Source organism: Eucalyptus grandis, chromosome 11 (genome assembly GCF_016545825.1).
Source record: "Eucalyptus grandis isolate ANBG69807.140 chromosome 11, ASM1654582v1, whole genome shotgun sequence".
NCBI lineage: Eukaryota > Viridiplantae > Streptophyta > Magnoliopsida > Myrtales > Myrtaceae > Eucalyptus > Eucalyptus grandis.
Window position 1 is genome coordinate 43262091 of NC_052622.1, and position 16112 is coordinate 43278202.

Sequence of the window (16112 nt, forward strand, 5' to 3'; positions counted from 1 at the left end):
ATGTTTTTTTATAGTCATTTGGGATAAATTTATCATAAGTATACATACTAGTTTCAGGTTGTATCATGATAAAAAAATTAATTTCGAATATACTTATTATAAATATATTAGCTTAAGATTTTTTACGATATTAATCTTACCATCCAACTAATATGATGTAATATAATCTCTCGATGGAGCGTTTCCAGTGACTTTACCCGCGCGCGGGAGAAAACGTACTCATCATCGAACTAATATAATGCAATATAATCTCTCGTCGTTTCCGTCGTCTCGGTCTCAAGCACGCGACAAAGTGAAGCCGATAGCCAGACGAGGTGTTGCTGTCGCGGTGGGAACGCCAGAAGTAGAAATGATGAAGTGACCGAAGTGAAGCCGATAGCCAGACGAGTGATCCGACGCTCTGATCATCGTCGTCGAAGCCGGGCGGAGAATGGGCCTCGGCAAGGACGAGTCGGAGACGGCGGAGAGAAGCGACCGCTCGTTGTCGGAGGACGAGAATCGGATGAATCCGGATGCGGAGGCGAAGGAGAAGAAGGGCGGGGGGAGCGGGAGCTCGGAGGACGAGAGCAACGGCCTGTCGGTGGAGAGGATCTTCGAGGGCCAGGAAGTGCCGTCGTGGAGGGGGCAGCTGACGTTCAGGGCGTTCGCGGTGAGCTTCGTGCTGAGCGTCATGTTCGCCTTCATCGTCATGAAGCTGAACCTCACGGCGGGCATCATCCCGTCGCTGAACGTCTCGGCGGGGCTCCTCGGGTTCTTCTTCGTCAAGACGTGGACCAAGGTCCTGGACAAGTCCGGGCTGCTCCGGGTCCCCTTCACGCGGCAGGAGAACACGGTGATCCAGACCTGCGTGGTGGCGTCCTCCGGCATCGCTTTCAGCGGTAAGTTGGCTCGTCTTTCACTCTTGGCTGCAATTTGAGATAGTGCGAACTGGAAGTGCTCCGTTTTAGCAGCTTTGTCCGCTGACATGCTCTCTGTCACTTTTTTCTTGGCTGTCGATTCGCGGAGATTTCAATTGCTACAATGATGATGCCCGTTTCTTTCTAACGGTTACGTTATATGGGTTGCACTGATGCACTCACTTGTAATTGAAATTAAGCGTACATGATATTCGCCCTGCATACTTTTTTGCTTCTTCTAAGCTGAATTGAGAAAGGAATCCTGGGTTTCTGATGGAATCGACACAACATAACCACGCGAATTTCCGATACTTCTTCTTTTCTTGAGCTGGCCCTACTTCATTGACTGTTGTTTGAGTGGAGAATCAATTAGGATTCACATAAGGGTATAGAATTTTTCAAAAGTTTGATCTACGAGTCAGCAGTCAAGATTCCCTCAAGTCGTGGCTATCGTTTTATCTAGGTTAGGGTTCATCACGAATGGTACTCTAGCTGAACCGCTGCTTACTTGCAGCTCAGCATGCATATCAAGTTCAACTATAGACTCTGATTTTTTGAGCCAGAAAATTTGGAAGAACTCATAATAAGATGGCAAAACAAGAATTTCAAATGCTCATCCACCAACTTTTTTTCTTTGTCATAATGCGGGAACTTCCATCTATCGGGCGCGCCATTATTTCATTGAGGGGAAATTTGAGGAGGTGTAACTGCTCTGGGAACGCCAATGTTTCAAGTCAAAAGGAAGGATCAGCTCTCTCTTGACCATGCCAAATCAATCTCTATCCACATCGGGTTTTATCTTTGTCCATCTCTTTCCTTGGATGATATAGACGCATTAACTGATTTCAACATGAAGAGGCTGGATTTTTTGTTTGATTTCTTTTTTATCTCTTCTCTAGCTAGAGAAAGAAAAGGAAACTGATTGATAAAATGACAACAGAACCAGCAGATCATTTATATGAGGTTTCGTCTGATGATGCTTATATTTTTGATTTGCTGTTTTCTGTGATCTCTCTATTTCAAAGTAAATTGCATAAAACAAACTTTTATTGCGAGAAAGTAATGTTAAGAGATGTGAACTTGCATAGTCTTTTTGGATGAATAGCTAGAGCTATTTACTGGAAAATCGTGGTTTGCTCTGTTATTTTGCATGAATAGGAGGTTTCGGGAGTTATCTCTTTGCAATGAGTAAGCGAGTTGCTGATCAATCGAAGGATCCCCAAAGGGCTCAAGTTTTCAAAGACCCATCGCTGTCGTGGATGATTGGTTTTCTATTTGTCGTCAGTTTCCTCGGCCTCTTTGCTGTGGTGCCGCTCCGAAAGGTACTCTTTGCATGTTGCATGTTTTCATTTGTAGCACTTGCCCTTGAAAATGTCATTAAAATTGTAGCAATTGCCAATTAATCTCCATTATACACTTCACTCTTGCTTGCACTTCTCTGGTTTCAGATTATGATCATTGACTTCAAATTAACGTATCCTAGTGGCACGGCAACTGCTCATCTGATAAATAGTTTCCACACACCTGAAGGGGCCAAGCTAGCTAAGTAAGACAAGCCAGAAAGCCTTCTCATTAGTGTGTCGATATGTCAGCTCTCATTGGCTTTAATTTTTCTCCTGAAGGAAACAAGTGAAAGCATTGGGAAAGTTCTTCTCCTTCAGCTTCTTGTGGGGCTTTTTCCAATGGTTCTACACAGCTGGAGATGGTTGTGGTTTTACAGAGTTCCCCACTTTGGGGCTTAAGGCTTTGCAATACAGGTGTATAAGCTTAACAAACTCCCACTTTACAGTCTACGGCTACTTTGTGCTGTAAGCTGGCCTTTACTTTGATGTCATGCACTCTAATATGCAAAACTATTAGCTGACTCTCATACCATGGATAACGTGAAGGTTTTACTTTGATTTCTCCGCAACATATGTTGGAGTTGGGATGATTTGCCCATACATCATAAATGTCTCAGTGCTACTGGGAGGAATTCTATCCTGGGGTTTAATGTGGCCTCTAATAGAAACCAGAGAGGGACATTGGTATCCAGCAGATGAAGGCCCAACCAGCATGCGTGGAATTCAAGGTTATAAGGCAAGTCAAGATATACGTGCAAACGTGAAGTTTGTTTATGTCTTTTGTTTATGCGTTAATCTTACAATACCAATTTGTCAGGTTTTCATTTCCATTGCCATTATATTGGGTGATGGGCTCTACAACTTCTTCAAGGTGCTTGGCCGAACGCTCTCTGGTTTGTACCGTCAACTCCAAGACAGAGAAATGAGCCATGTCCTCCCCATTGCGAATGGTTCCTCTCCTAAGAACCCTCAAGTGTCTTATGATGACCGACGACGGACACAGCTTTTCCTAAAGGATCAAATCCCGACATGGTTTGCAATTACAGGGTATGTCACAATAGCAGCCATATCCACAGCTTCTCTTCCGCACATGTTCCCCCAACTCAAATGGTTTTACATTTTAGTCATTTATCTCTTCGCTCCAACCTTGGGCTTCTGCAATGCCTATGGGTGTGGGCTCACCGACTGGTCTCTTGCCTCTACCTATGGGACGCTTGCCATCTTCATGATTGGGGCATGGGCCGGTGCCTCACATGGTGGAATTCTTGCTGGTTTAGCTGCCTGTGGAGTCATGATGAATATTGTGTCTACAGCCTCAGACCTAACTCAGGACTTCAAGACAGGCTATCTGACCCTGGCTTCACCACGGTCCATGTTTGTGAGTCAGGTGATTGGTACTGCCATGGGCTGCGTTATCTCTCCGTGCGTCTTTTGGCTTTTCTACAAGGCATTTAAGGATCTTGGACTCCCAGGAAGTGCATATCCTGTCCCCTATGGAATTGTTTTTCGGAGCATGGCCGAACTTGGTGTGGAAGGCATCTCTTCCTTGCCCAAACACTGCCTCACACTCTGCTATGGTTTTTTCGCAGCTGCCATGATCATAAATGGGTTCAGGGACTTAGTCGGTAAGAAGTGGGCCCGTTTCATCCCTCTTCCGATGGCTATGGCAATACCCTTCTACATAGGGCCATACTTTGCCATCAATATGTGCGTCGGTAGCTTAATTCTGTTCATCTGGGAGAAAATCAACAAAACTAAGGCCGACGCATTTGGGCCAGCAGTAGCTTCAGGTCTGATTTGTGGGGATGGCATATGGACATTGCCTAGCTCAATACTCGCTTTGGCAGGGGTTAATCCACCAATTTGCATGAAGTTCCTATCAAGAGCCACGAACAAGAGAGTCGATGGCTTCCTGGGATCTTAGTCCTGCAGTTCAGACTCACGAAGACGGTGTGAAATCTCAAGCACGTCGCAAGTCTTTAGATGGACGTCATGATCTGCTCTTCCTCTTTTTCTTGCAATCTCCCATAATCCCAGTGAAACAGTCGTAGCAGCTAGCTGCTGCCAAATTACTCTGTTTGTAACCCGACCGGGTGGGGGAAAAAAGTGTCCTTTGGTAATTGATTGTATATGGAATTGTCTTTGGTGCTTCTCTTCATGCCTTATAGAATTCACATTTCTGGCAGTAGCCAATTCTAATTTACACGCATTACCATTGACGATATGAAACCCTAGGGAAGATTGAACAGCTAGCCCCATTTCCCTCTTCTTTTCTTGGAATGGATGAATACAGTGTCCCCAGACAGTCGGTAGGAAATATAAGGGGAGTTTGTGTCTGCCAACGGTCCAAATTCTAGTTTTTAGTCTTCAATATGGGAAACAAAATAACCGCGGTTGCTATAAACTAAATTAAACAAATTATTTAGGTGCAATTAAGGATGATGTTCCAAACCGGCATGATGATGAAACGGATGTGCGCAAGAACAAAAGCACCTCTTCTAGGGTCACAATTCTTAATTCACGATTCTCTTAATTGTGCTTGGAATGACGTTGACACAAAAGGTCAAAGTTATAAAGTTATATTATACATCCATGAAACATGGACACTATACAATTATAATTTATAAAATTCTAAACGAACGTGTCGTACAAGAAATATAATGATGAGAAAGAATATCGTCCAACAGAGATTGATAATTAATAAACTAATAAAATACTAAAAATGGATTAATTCTAAAATTTATCTAAGAGATCAAAATAGAATTGAGAATAAATTAAAACTAAAAATCTTAAAAAGCAAAATTCGGAATCTAAATGTACTAATTCAATCAGATAAATATACTCGAGCATCCGATTTCATCATGACTACTAGATATAAATTTTAGATCGTTACGCGTACAAGAACAATATTAAACATATGATAGCGAAATATCATATCTCTAGGTATAGCAAACCTATTTAGTTTATTAATCCACTATGTGTAATAAGAATCTAGCCCATGAATATTAAATCGCCGCTGCGAACGAGGGTGTTATAAACATTTAATTCGTGAGGGTGGCCGCAAAGGTACGGGCCCAAAGCGGACAATATCTTGTCCTTAGGGTTACATTGGAACCTTAACAACAAAAATTAGAATGGAGACGCGCATCTTGAATAAAAGAATTGAGGACTTCAAAATACTTAAAAAAAAAAAAAAAACTCTAGAATAATGAAAAACAATCTAAAAATGAAAACCTAATCGTTTTCCAAGCTCTCAATGTTCTCCTAATTATAGGATACATCCAAGACCCATATCCTTAAACAATGGCTTATCTTTTGCATAACATTGAAAACTAAATCAAATAATTTTTTTTATTTGATATTCATCTTCCAATGCTTGTAGATAAAATTAGGAAATAAAATAAAGTAATTCCTAATTTGATAGCCACGTTCCAACGCTTTCTAATTTGAATTTATGATTTTTGCTATTCTATTCGTTCTTCTTCTTTTTTCATATCTCATTATGCTACATAAATAAGGAAAATTTGAACAATTAGAAAGACATCTAAATATTTTCTTATAGATATTACATTATTTGTTGTCCAAAATAAGTAAAATAACTCTATTTTTATAGAGTTATCAATATTCTATTAGATCACATATCAATTAAGTACTCCGATCCAAACATATGTAGCATCGGTCATACATTGTCCATTTGACTAAAGAAAAAAAACTCCATATCCCTACAATGAAGTTTAATATTTTTCTCTTTTCATTTTGATCATAACTCCACTCCCTCAATTCATGCTCCATTTACATTGTAAGCCTCTATTTTCTTTTTCTTTTTCCTACCTTATGGCAGGATTTGGACTGGCAGATAAAGGATAAACTCAAGAAGTACAAAAGAGAGAGAATAAACCCTAGAACAAAAGAATCGTTTACATTGGCCGTGGGATAATTAACTAAAGAACAGGTCATCTTGAACTGGACGAGGAAAAACAACGAGTGACGTCGGATCATCCGAGTATCGACACTCTCATTCGCATCCCCACGTTTCACTTCACTTTTGGATCTCCTCGCGAGCAAAGACCTGCCCCCTCCTCGCGGTTGACTCTGCTAGCAAAGCAGTAGGGTTCTCTCCCCGGCCTTCCCATAAACCTCCCCAGCGGAAACAGCCCAGCTTTCTTGAATTTCGCCGCAGAAAAATCCGATCTTGATCTCGATCTTGATGAAGGATTAATCCCATCTCCGCTCCCCGTTTCTCCCTCCCGTCTCTCACCATGGTCGGCAAATCCGAACCCATCAACGGCACTGCGAAATCGCAGCCGCCACCATCCCCACTGAGCCCCAAATCCCCAGATCTGCTGTCGGGCTACTTCTCCTTCAAGTCCCTCAAGCTGAAGACCAAGCAGCAGGAGCTCCTGATCCGGGTCTCGATCCTATGCCTCGTCTACGTCCTCGCCTTCGTCACCCGCTTGTTCAGCGTCCTCCGCTACGAGTCCATGATCCACGAGTTCGACCCTTACTTCAACTACCGGACCACCCTGTTCTTGACCGAGAAGGGCTTCTACGAGTTCTGGAACTGGTTCGACAGCGAGAGCTGGTACCCGCTCGGCCGCATTATCGGCGGCACGCTCTACCCGGGCCTCATGGTCACCGCCGCTTTGCTGTATTGGGGCCTGAGGTTCCTCAGGTTCGCCGTCCACATTCGCGAGGTCTGCGTCCTGACCGCGCCCTTCTTCGCGTCGAACACGACCATCCTTGCTTACTTCTTCGGGAAGGAGATTTGGGACACTGGGCGGGGCTCGTCGCCGCGGCGCTGATCGCGATTTGCCCCGGGTACATATCGAGGTCCGTCGCCGGGTCGTACGATAACGAGGGCGTGGCGATCTTCGCGCTGCTCCTGACGTTTTACCTCTTTGTGAAGGCGGTGAACACGGGTTCGCTGTCGTGGGGTTTGGCGTCGGCTTTCGGCTACTTCTATATGGTTTCCGCGTGGGGTGGTTATGTGTTTATCATCAATCTGATCCCTCTTTATGTGTTGGTTTTGTTGATAACTGGCCGGTACTCGATGAGACTTTATGTGGCGTATAACTGTATGTATATTCTGGGGATGCTGCTCGCTATGCAAATTCGTTTTGTCGGGTTTCAGCATGTGCAGTCGGGGGAGCATATGGCGGCCATGGGCGTGTTCTTCTTGATGCAGGTTCCTTCTTCTGTCAAATGTTCCCTTTGGTTTGTTTTTTAGCTTATACTTGTTTTTCGTAGTTGTTTAAGATCCCAATATTGAAGTAGCAATCAATGTACTTGATTTTATTAATGTCGCTTACCAAAAAATATCACTAGTGTCTTCATTTTAGGTCTTCATTTTAGTTGGGAATAAAGTCCTAGAGTTATTGTTTCATATTTAAAAATTAAAATGACCGTCTTTAGAAAGACGATATATGGAATCGTAAAACAAGCGTATATTTTATGCCTTTAACTCTACATAGAGCTGCAATTGTGCGTTTTTCTTTCTACTTCCCCCTTTCCCCTGCTTCTCGTCATCTAAAAAGGGAAAGTTTTCACTATAACATCAATCTAGAGTCGTCGTAGAAGAAAGTCTGTTTTTCATTCATATTAGTCAGGTCTTACTAGAAATCTTTTATTGAACTGAATTATCTGTGCAGGTGTTCTACCTCTTGGATTGGTTGAAGCACCTTCTAAGTGACACCAAGTTGTTTCAAGCCTTTCTGAGGATGACTGTGACCTCTGCTGTTGGTGTGGGTGCCGTGGCTCTGGGAGTCGGCACAGCATCTGGATATATCTCTCCATGGACTGGCCGTTTTTACTCTCTGCTTGATCCAACGTATGCGAAGGACCACATACCTATTATAGCCTCTGTCTCCGAGCACCAGCCTACAGCGTGGTCTTCTTTCATGTTTGACTTTCAGATTCTTCTCTTCCTCTTCCCAGCAGGTCTCTATTTCTGTTTCAAGAGGTTGTCGGATGCCACCATATTCATAGTTATGTATGGCCTTACGAGCATGTATTTTGCTGGTGTTATGGTTCGTTTGATTCTCGTCGCTACACCTGCTGTGTGCCTCATAAGTGCAATTGCGGTGTCGGCCACCATAAAGAATTTGACATTGTTGTTAAGAGCAAAGACAAAGGCTCCCCAAAGTGCTTCTGGCAAAGGTGGAAGTAGCGGCAAGGCTGCTTCTAAGGTGACAAATCCTTTAGGCTATTCTTTCGCCTTTTCTAATTGGTCAAATGCCTAACTATTTCTTCAGGAACTCCTGACTAATTGGCAGCAGGAAATTTTTTTTGACCTAGTAACTAATTTGTGAGCAGTTCATTCCAAATGCATGTGTAGGTGAACAACAGAAGTCATGATGAAAGTTGCTTAGTTCTCTGAATGGGCTAGCAACTGCAATGGAGAATCATGCTAGCTTCGTTTTATTAGATTTTGCTGTTTTAGGCATTAGGGAGAGGTAGTTAGGGGCATTGGGCGAATGAGAGCCGAAATTTTCTTTTTTTTCTTTTTGGGTTTGCAGTGCTGGGTTTCTTGGTTATTTCTTTTGATGACCTTTGTGATTTATTTTTCCTTTTCCAAAGCAGGGCTCACTTGATCAATCCCAGCCTTTCCAGAAAAATGGTGCTACTGCGCTGCTTTTTGGCGCTTTCTATTTGCTGAGCAAGTACGTTACCCACTGTACTTGGGTTACATCCGAGGCATACTCATCCCCTTCAATCGTGTTGGCCGCAAGGGGTGCACATGGCAACCGCGTCATCTTTGATGACTATCGTGAGGCATACTTTTGGCTTCGTCAGAATACACCTCCTGATGCTAAGGTGATGTCATGGTGGGATTATGGATATCAGATCACTGCAATGGGAAATAGAACTGTTATTGTCGACAATAACACCTGGAACAATACACATATTGCTACCGTTGGACGTGCAATGTCATCTTATGAGGATGAGGCATATGAGATAATGAGGTCACTCGATGTGGACTATGTTCTAGTCGTGTTTGGTGGTGTTACTGGTTATTCTTCAGATGATATAAACAAGTAAGCCTTAGCATCATGTCATCTTATTCGAACTATTGATGTAACTAATTGTGGAAATTGTCCATAAACCTGAAAATTTCTGTCTGATCTAAATTTTCATATTTAATAAGATCACTTGTAAATAAATGTTTACACTGAACAACCTGACCCTTAGTAGATTTTGCTACAAAACGTTTCTGCTGTTAAAACGGTAGCATACCATTGAACTCTATGATACTTGGGTCTGTGGCTGCAAAAAATGGAATCCCTGAATGTGAATACTTATGCTGTAAAATGCAATTGATTGAGTTTGGTTACTTTGGTTTGCTTCAAGTCTAAGTGATTGCTAGTGATTAAATAGGTTGATTTTCTGAGAATTGATTGGATTTAGGCAATCATTTTTACTAGCACTTTTTTTTTTGTATGTTCAAGATTTCACATTCGCACTTGAATTGAGTAATCTTCTAATGTTCTCTTCTGTTTGTTTGTTTTCTTCTTTTATTGGCTAGATTTCTCTGGATGGTTAGAATTGGTGGTGGAGTTTTTCCTGTAATCAAGGAGCCTGATTACCTTGTTAATGGAGAATATCGTGTTGATAAAGGTGCAGCTCCCAAGATGTTGAATTGTCTCATGTAAGTTTCCTGGAATCTCTACCCTGTGTTCATACCTGTCTCATGTTGAAATAGCCTAATTAAATTCTTTTTCACTATTTTAAGTGATCAAGTGCGCCTCAAATGTTTCCACTATGATGGTACTGGATGATTCTTGTTATTGGTTGTATGAAAAGAAGACAGTTGAGTTTTTTATTCTGTTAGTGATGAGATAGATGAGAACTCAAGAGTGATCTAATGAGATCACTTGTTAAATTAGTTTCTTTATGGACTGATGTTTAATTTGGTTGAGTTGTAATTCCATCACTAGTGAGATGTGAAAGTGACATGGATGCTTAACCTGTCTTATAGTTGAGTTCTCTTGGTAATTGTTCATCATGATCCACTACCTTTTGTTAATATCATAATCCCCGTCTTTGCTTTAGGTACAAATTGTCCTACTACCGATTCGGAGAGCTGACAACAGAATATGGCAGACCTCCTGGGTAAGTTGAAGATCATCCTTTTCATCTCATAAGCTGCCGTAGTTTTTTTCCCCCTCTACAAGCACATGAAATGTTAACATTGAAAGCATATATGCTGCAAACACGGTTAATAATCATAGGCAGAACATCAAGCATAGTTTTTTTGTTAGAATTAGGTGTTGAGGCACATTTCAAAAATAGAAAAGGTGAGAAAAATGGCAGAGACGGATGTATATGTAACCTTTTTGTGTTTTTGATTGGTCTTTGAATTCACCACCCCCTCGAGGGGCCTTTGTTGCTCTTTTATATGGTTGGGCATAAGCTTTGTTATGCTTCATCTCTTGCCTATGAGACTAACCATTATTTTCTCTTTGTAATGTCAGGTATGATCGTGCAAGGGGGGTTGAAATTGGGAATAAGGATATAAAACTTGAATACCTGGAAGAGGCATTTACAACGTCTAACTGGATAGTTAGAATTTACAAGGTCAAACCACCAAATAACAGGTGGTGAGATACTCCCTCTAGTCTTACCTTCCGCTCCAGACTCTCGACTTCTTTTCTTTAGAGGACAGAAGAGCAATAGTAGGACTAGACTCTGAGATTTGAATCTTGGAATATAGTGACAGAAATGGAGGTGAAGCATATGAGAGAATGTAGCGTTGGTACTATTTAATCCTCTTTCTCCCCCTGGGTAACTGCTCTTGCTTCTGAAAATGCCTTCATGAAGATTTTGTAATGCAGCAGATTTCATTTTCTGAGGCTTTGTTGAGTGTGGTGCATAAGATGTTGAGATTTGGCAGTGCAATTCTACCGACTTGCTGCATCGCATGGTCGTACCATATTCCTAATGATTCTCTGCCATTATATTGGATCATTTGGTGCAGCTGGTCGTCATGAAATATCAAGTGTCCTTGTCAAGCGCAGGCTTCATTTGTAGAGTAACATCTTGTTTACATGTTCCATATAGATTATCGACTCCTTGTATGTTAGATTGCTGTGATTGCCTTATGGAAAAGTTGCGCTTCCAAGTAATAATCTTAGCTGTGACTAATCTGTGTAAGAAAATGCGGAGATAGCTGCAGGGTGAGCAAAAGTTTGTCACTCGATCGCTCTAGGCGGCAGAATTCTTCCTGGTTGTGGGTTTATTGGTTCTCCAATGATTGGCATGCTCAAGCAATTGCGATTTGGAAATCCTATGAACTTAGTAATAATCTTGGATCATTTCAATGTAGTCTTTTAAAGTCTTCTATGGGATATATAGGCAGATCTATGCCCAGGCATTTCCTCTACTCGACTATTTTGTTGGACATGATATGACCAAAAAGTCGCCAGAAACGTTAATTTATTATTCAGTTTATGGAGATGTTAATTGAATGTTTGTACAGAGATCTGTCCTTTGAAGTTGAGGTGAGCAATAAGAGTATTCAACCATACTGGATATACTTGGAAATCGGACAGTCCACTCGGAAAACAGGGTCAAAGAACTGGTTCCGGTTTCAACCGGTCCAGGAAACAGTTCCCAAAATTTGAAACAGTTTCAACTTATCAGGGAACTGGTTTCAAGTTAATACCCATATGAACCAAATCATTTGAACTGGTTTGGAAACCAGCTTTGTAAGCCCAACCCCAAATTTCCAAAACCCAAAATGAGTGCGGTTACTAAAGGTATGAGGTGCACATTTTTTGAAGTACCTATATTATAGTAGTCCAACTTTGTGGAGTATAAAGATCTCAAAATCAGATTAATTGAGTTCGCACTTAATGATTAGTATGTTTTAGTTTTTTCTTTGTTTATTACCTTTTTCCTGAGGTTACTTGCTTATGTGTATTGCCAAAATGAAGAAGTTAGACATCATTAAAAGCCATCATTTGGAGATTATAACTCTTGCTATTTTATCATTGTAGCCTTATGGATTTCTAGTTTTCGTTTAATCAAAAAGTTCATGTACTTATTGATTACAAGTGCAAATTAAGAGAATTACATGGTTTTTTCATATATTAATGTAAAATTTGAAACCATATTGCAAAATAAGTTCAAGTGAAAACAGAGTTAATCGGAGAACCAAACAAAAGAAAAGAGGTGGTTTGGGTATAGGGTCCAATGTAAATAGAGTCGAGTATAGGGTCCAAAAATGGAGAACCGGTTATAACATGATTAGGTATAAGATTCAAGTCTGAACCTACCACCCGATCACCTCTAGTGAGCTAGATTGGACTGATTGCTTTATATTTATGTATTCATGACTCAAATATAACAACAGAATTTGGGCTAGCACTTCAGAGAAGCCGACAATTTTAGGAAGGAAGAAACATGTATCAATTGTATAAATTCTTCATGTCTTTTTTCTTAATGAGCATTTTTGCTCATTTTAATTTGCCAAAATTGGAGCTTTTCTTTCTCTAATCCTCTTTCTAGCGTCTATAGCTAGGACATAACGATATATTAAACAGGTCAAGAATTGGTCGATGGTGTACTTTTATGCGCCTTAATCAAGGGCAGCTTTACTCCTCCATCCTGAAAATGATATCGACAATGCTAAGCCATCGAGAATTGGCCCCGTGAGCGATGCTGCTGAAAACAGTGGAAGGTCTGGTTTCAAGCCCCACTTTGATGTTTGCCAAATTGATGAGGAATTGGTTGCGTCTTGAACTTGTAAGCTTGACACACTCGAAGCTTTTTGTAGTCCAGGATGTTCAGTAGTGATTATGTCGTCTACTGCTCCCGCTCGAACTGGGCTTGTCCAGTTTGACTCTGCATCGATGGCCAGTGATGTTCGGCTGGCAGACTTGGCTCTCAAAGCCAAAGCCTTCCCTCTAGTTGGTAAGAAGCTACTGTTTCCGCCAACGTTTTCCTCTTTCAACAGCTTCTCTGGTGTGGCATTTGGCGAACCAGCCTTAGTTTCTTGATAATTCCTAGTAGATTTTGTATTAGATCCCTCGCCTTCAGTATCTATGACATCGAAGATAGATGTGTAATCAACAATTGAACCGTTCTCTGCCAAGAAACCGGAGCCCATCTTTTGATGCTTTGAAGTTGAATCAGAAGCCGGCAACTCATGACCCTTCAGTCGGTTGTTGTGGATGCAGCTAGTCCCTATACCATAAATAGTCCCTTGGGATTTGAGAGTTTAACCCCGTAGTATCTTGAAGAGCTGATAAATGGGGAAGCTTTCTGTTGGGATGACTTACATTTAAATAGCTCAGAGGACTTAGACAAATTGTAGTGCCCTGCACTTGATGATGCTTTTTCAGCACTTATGTCCCTACAAGAAAGCACAAACTTGAGATCATACCCACCAAGGCATCAATACGGTCGCTTTGCTTTGCTGTTAGGAGGAACATGCACATACAATTCATGTCCAGCCAAGTGCCCGATAAAGAGGATGCTTTCGCACATCATCAAAATTGTGTTTTTTCTTCTCCCTCATCAATTCATTTTGCTTTTCATGTTTAGAAAAATGAGAGGATTAAAAAAGTTGGATCACAATTTTGGCACTGTAATTGAAGATTGATTCTAAGGGTGCTGGGCATATAAAAATGATCTCCAGCAGACAAACCAGCTCAACAAACATGCCGAACTAAACTTTTTCAGAGTCAAGAAATTAAGGATAACAGGTATGTAATTTACCCTGAAGAAGCAGCAGTATTAGGCAAAGAGGCTGAAGGGGGGTGCCTTCCAGGTAAAGGTATCCGTAAGGTCTTCAAGGCGAAGATTTGAAAATCCGTGGCCAACCCGTTTATTCTCTTAATGTCAGCCACCTAAAAGATACAGATATCGGCATCAGGAGAAAGCAGATTTTAGATATTCATTAACAACCATGCCCTGCTTCTGGCATGAAAGACTTGGGGGAAACTAAAAACCCTGTTGATCACATCTCTTACCAAACATTGGTTAAAGATGGATAGTGCTCATGTCTCTTCCAGACCATGAGTAAGAAGGAAGATACAAAACTATTTGGGTGAAGACCTTTTCGCATACTCTGCATGATTTTCAGGACCAACAACACTAGATGGGCAATTCAAATGACTCTGGAAATCTTGACAAAGAAGCCTGAATCAACTGGCCAAGTTTTTCACTTTCTTTTGCATCTGATATGAAACCAAGCCACTATAAGCAATTACCCATCATATGTTCCCATGGATCATATTGCAGCCATCTAGACAGCAGCTTCTACATACCAACAGTCCTTGTGAATTCTTCTTGAATCGGTGATGTTATCTTTACGTCCACAAGCGAATAAACAGTTTGAGGGGAACAGATCAACCACTTGGAGGAAGAGAGACTATACCTCGACCCCGTACTTGATGGCAATTCCAGCGAGTGTATCCATCCTGGACACTTCGTGCTCAATGTAACCGTAGCCATCCGCAGCTCCTGAAATATTCCCACAACTTCTGCTTGCAGGAGACATCTCCAGATACGAGATTTCACAGGAAAGATTGTCAACGATTGTCACAGAGAGAGAGAGAGGAGGAGGAGGAGGAGGAGGATGAAGAACAGCTAGAAAATCAATTGATCAGAGGATGGTATTCATGTCATTCCTAGGTTGTAACTGTACTCGAATCTCAAAGTAGCAGTCTATATTAATTCAATGGAGCACAACATGAAGAAAGCTTATGGACCACAATATGAAGAAAGCTTATAGACCAAATGTTCGGTTTTCCAGTCATACTTATATGTATCACGAGAAAAGTAAGGTTGTATTCAATGAAAATTTCTTTTTTTTTATTTGATTACTTAACATATTTCGTAAAAACACCCTTTAACAAGGTTCGAAATAAATTATTAGGATCTCTTTCTAATAAAAAAAGAAAAAGGATCGAAAAACAAGGAAACGCAGTTGAACAAATATGGGTTGCTTCACGTTGAGTTCGAGTCTTCTCATGGAAGATCTCGAGGAGTAACATGATTAGCTGGTACGCGTACATTGTTTCTTATTTTTCTCAGAATTTTGACCACCATCTTTCTGATCTTAAAATATCAAATCACATGGCATGCCTTATGGACGGTTGCTGGTCACATATTTTTTCCCAAATTTAAAAAAAAAAATATTGATTTTTTGAAATTCCACATGCTTGAAATGCGGACTTCCGCTGTAAAAGATGAAGTATAGGTCAACTCAGGACCACAAATAATTGAATTTAGTTTGGCGATTTTCTTTTTTAATTTATTGCAACTTATTTGATCAAATATCTTCTCATGTAATCTAGGACAAGCCAGATTATTGTTGAGTGAACCATAAGCTCTGGAAAAGATTCACATCCTAAGCATCGTCAGCCCTATCAAGACTTTTCTTCTTCTTTTTGGGTGAAAATGAATTCAAGACATCTTACACACTAAATCCAGAAAATAGTAGAAAATCAGGTATCTTGAAAAAGGGTCATGTTCGTTGGATTGCATCACGCACTAAAACATTAGCTCGCGTCTTTCCACCTCTATGAGATTGGTGAGTAGTTTCATGAGTCGAGATTTTCCTACCTTAAGCGCAATCACTAATTAATTTTCACAACGTGATCAATGCGAATTCGCTTACTCAGTCGATTTAGGTCCTGAAACTTGTGCAAGTAGCACTTTGTAAATAAGAAAAGAGGGTATCGGAGTGATTTGACTTGTGCACACACTGACAAAGATGGGACCATTAAGGTCAGCAATCAGCAGCCTCTCTGGAACGCGCTTGGCACCCACCGACACATACAGCCGACAACAATGGAATACCAAAGCGTCCATTGCTATTCACTGCAGAAACTGAAGGGCGGTTTGTGCTTTTAGCTTAAAAAAGACT

At 41.1% G+C, this 16112-nt stretch overlaps 3 protein-coding genes across 4 annotated transcripts; 2 read left to right on the forward strand and 1 right to left on the reverse strand.

The window, feature by feature from the left end:
• The first annotated feature begins 292 nt into the window (after nt 1-292).
• Nucleotides 293-4427, forward strand: LOC104425875 (probable metal-nicotianamine transporter YSL8). 2 transcript variants are annotated; one of them, XM_010038722.3, is made up of 6 exons: nt 293-878; nt 2055-2218; nt 2345-2442; nt 2519-2653; nt 2786-2975; nt 3057-4427. In XM_010038722.3, exons 1-6 carry the CDS (start codon nt 431-433, stop codon nt 4161-4163), a joined length of 2142 nt encoding a protein of 713 aa, XP_010037024.2. In that variant the 5' UTR covers nt 293-430; the 3' UTR covers nt 4164-4427. The 2 variants fall into 2 exon arrangements, with proteins under 2 accessions (XP_010037024.2, XP_039160082.1); XM_039304148.1 differs by lacking the exon at nt 293-878 and adding an exon at nt 889-1688.
• A 1825-nt stretch (nt 4428-6252) lies between these two features.
• On the forward strand, nt 6253-11361 carry LOC104425874 (dolichyl-diphosphooligosaccharide--protein glycosyltransferase subunit STT3B). The gene is given in 7 exon segments (XM_010038721.3): nt 6253-7015; nt 7018-7424; nt 7888-8424; nt 8819-9273; nt 9762-9884; nt 10289-10348; nt 10711-11361. Coding segments are annotated over 7 exon segments (2229 nt in total). The 5' UTR covers nt 6253-6498; the 3' UTR covers nt 10841-11361.
• A 1198-nt stretch (nt 11362-12559) lies between these two features.
• LOC104425873 lies at nt 12560-14972 on the reverse strand. Its single transcript, XM_010038718.3, has 4 exons — nt 14619-14972; nt 13958-14088; nt 13519-13592; nt 12560-13423 (listed from the first exon to the last, which is right to left on the reverse strand). The coding sequence occupies exons 1-4, from the start codon at nt 14739-14741 to the stop codon at nt 12816-12818; spliced, it is 936 nt and encodes a 311-aa protein (XP_010037020.2). The 5' UTR covers nt 14742-14972; the 3' UTR covers nt 12560-12815.
• Between the last annotated feature and the right edge of the window lie 1140 nt (nt 14973-16112).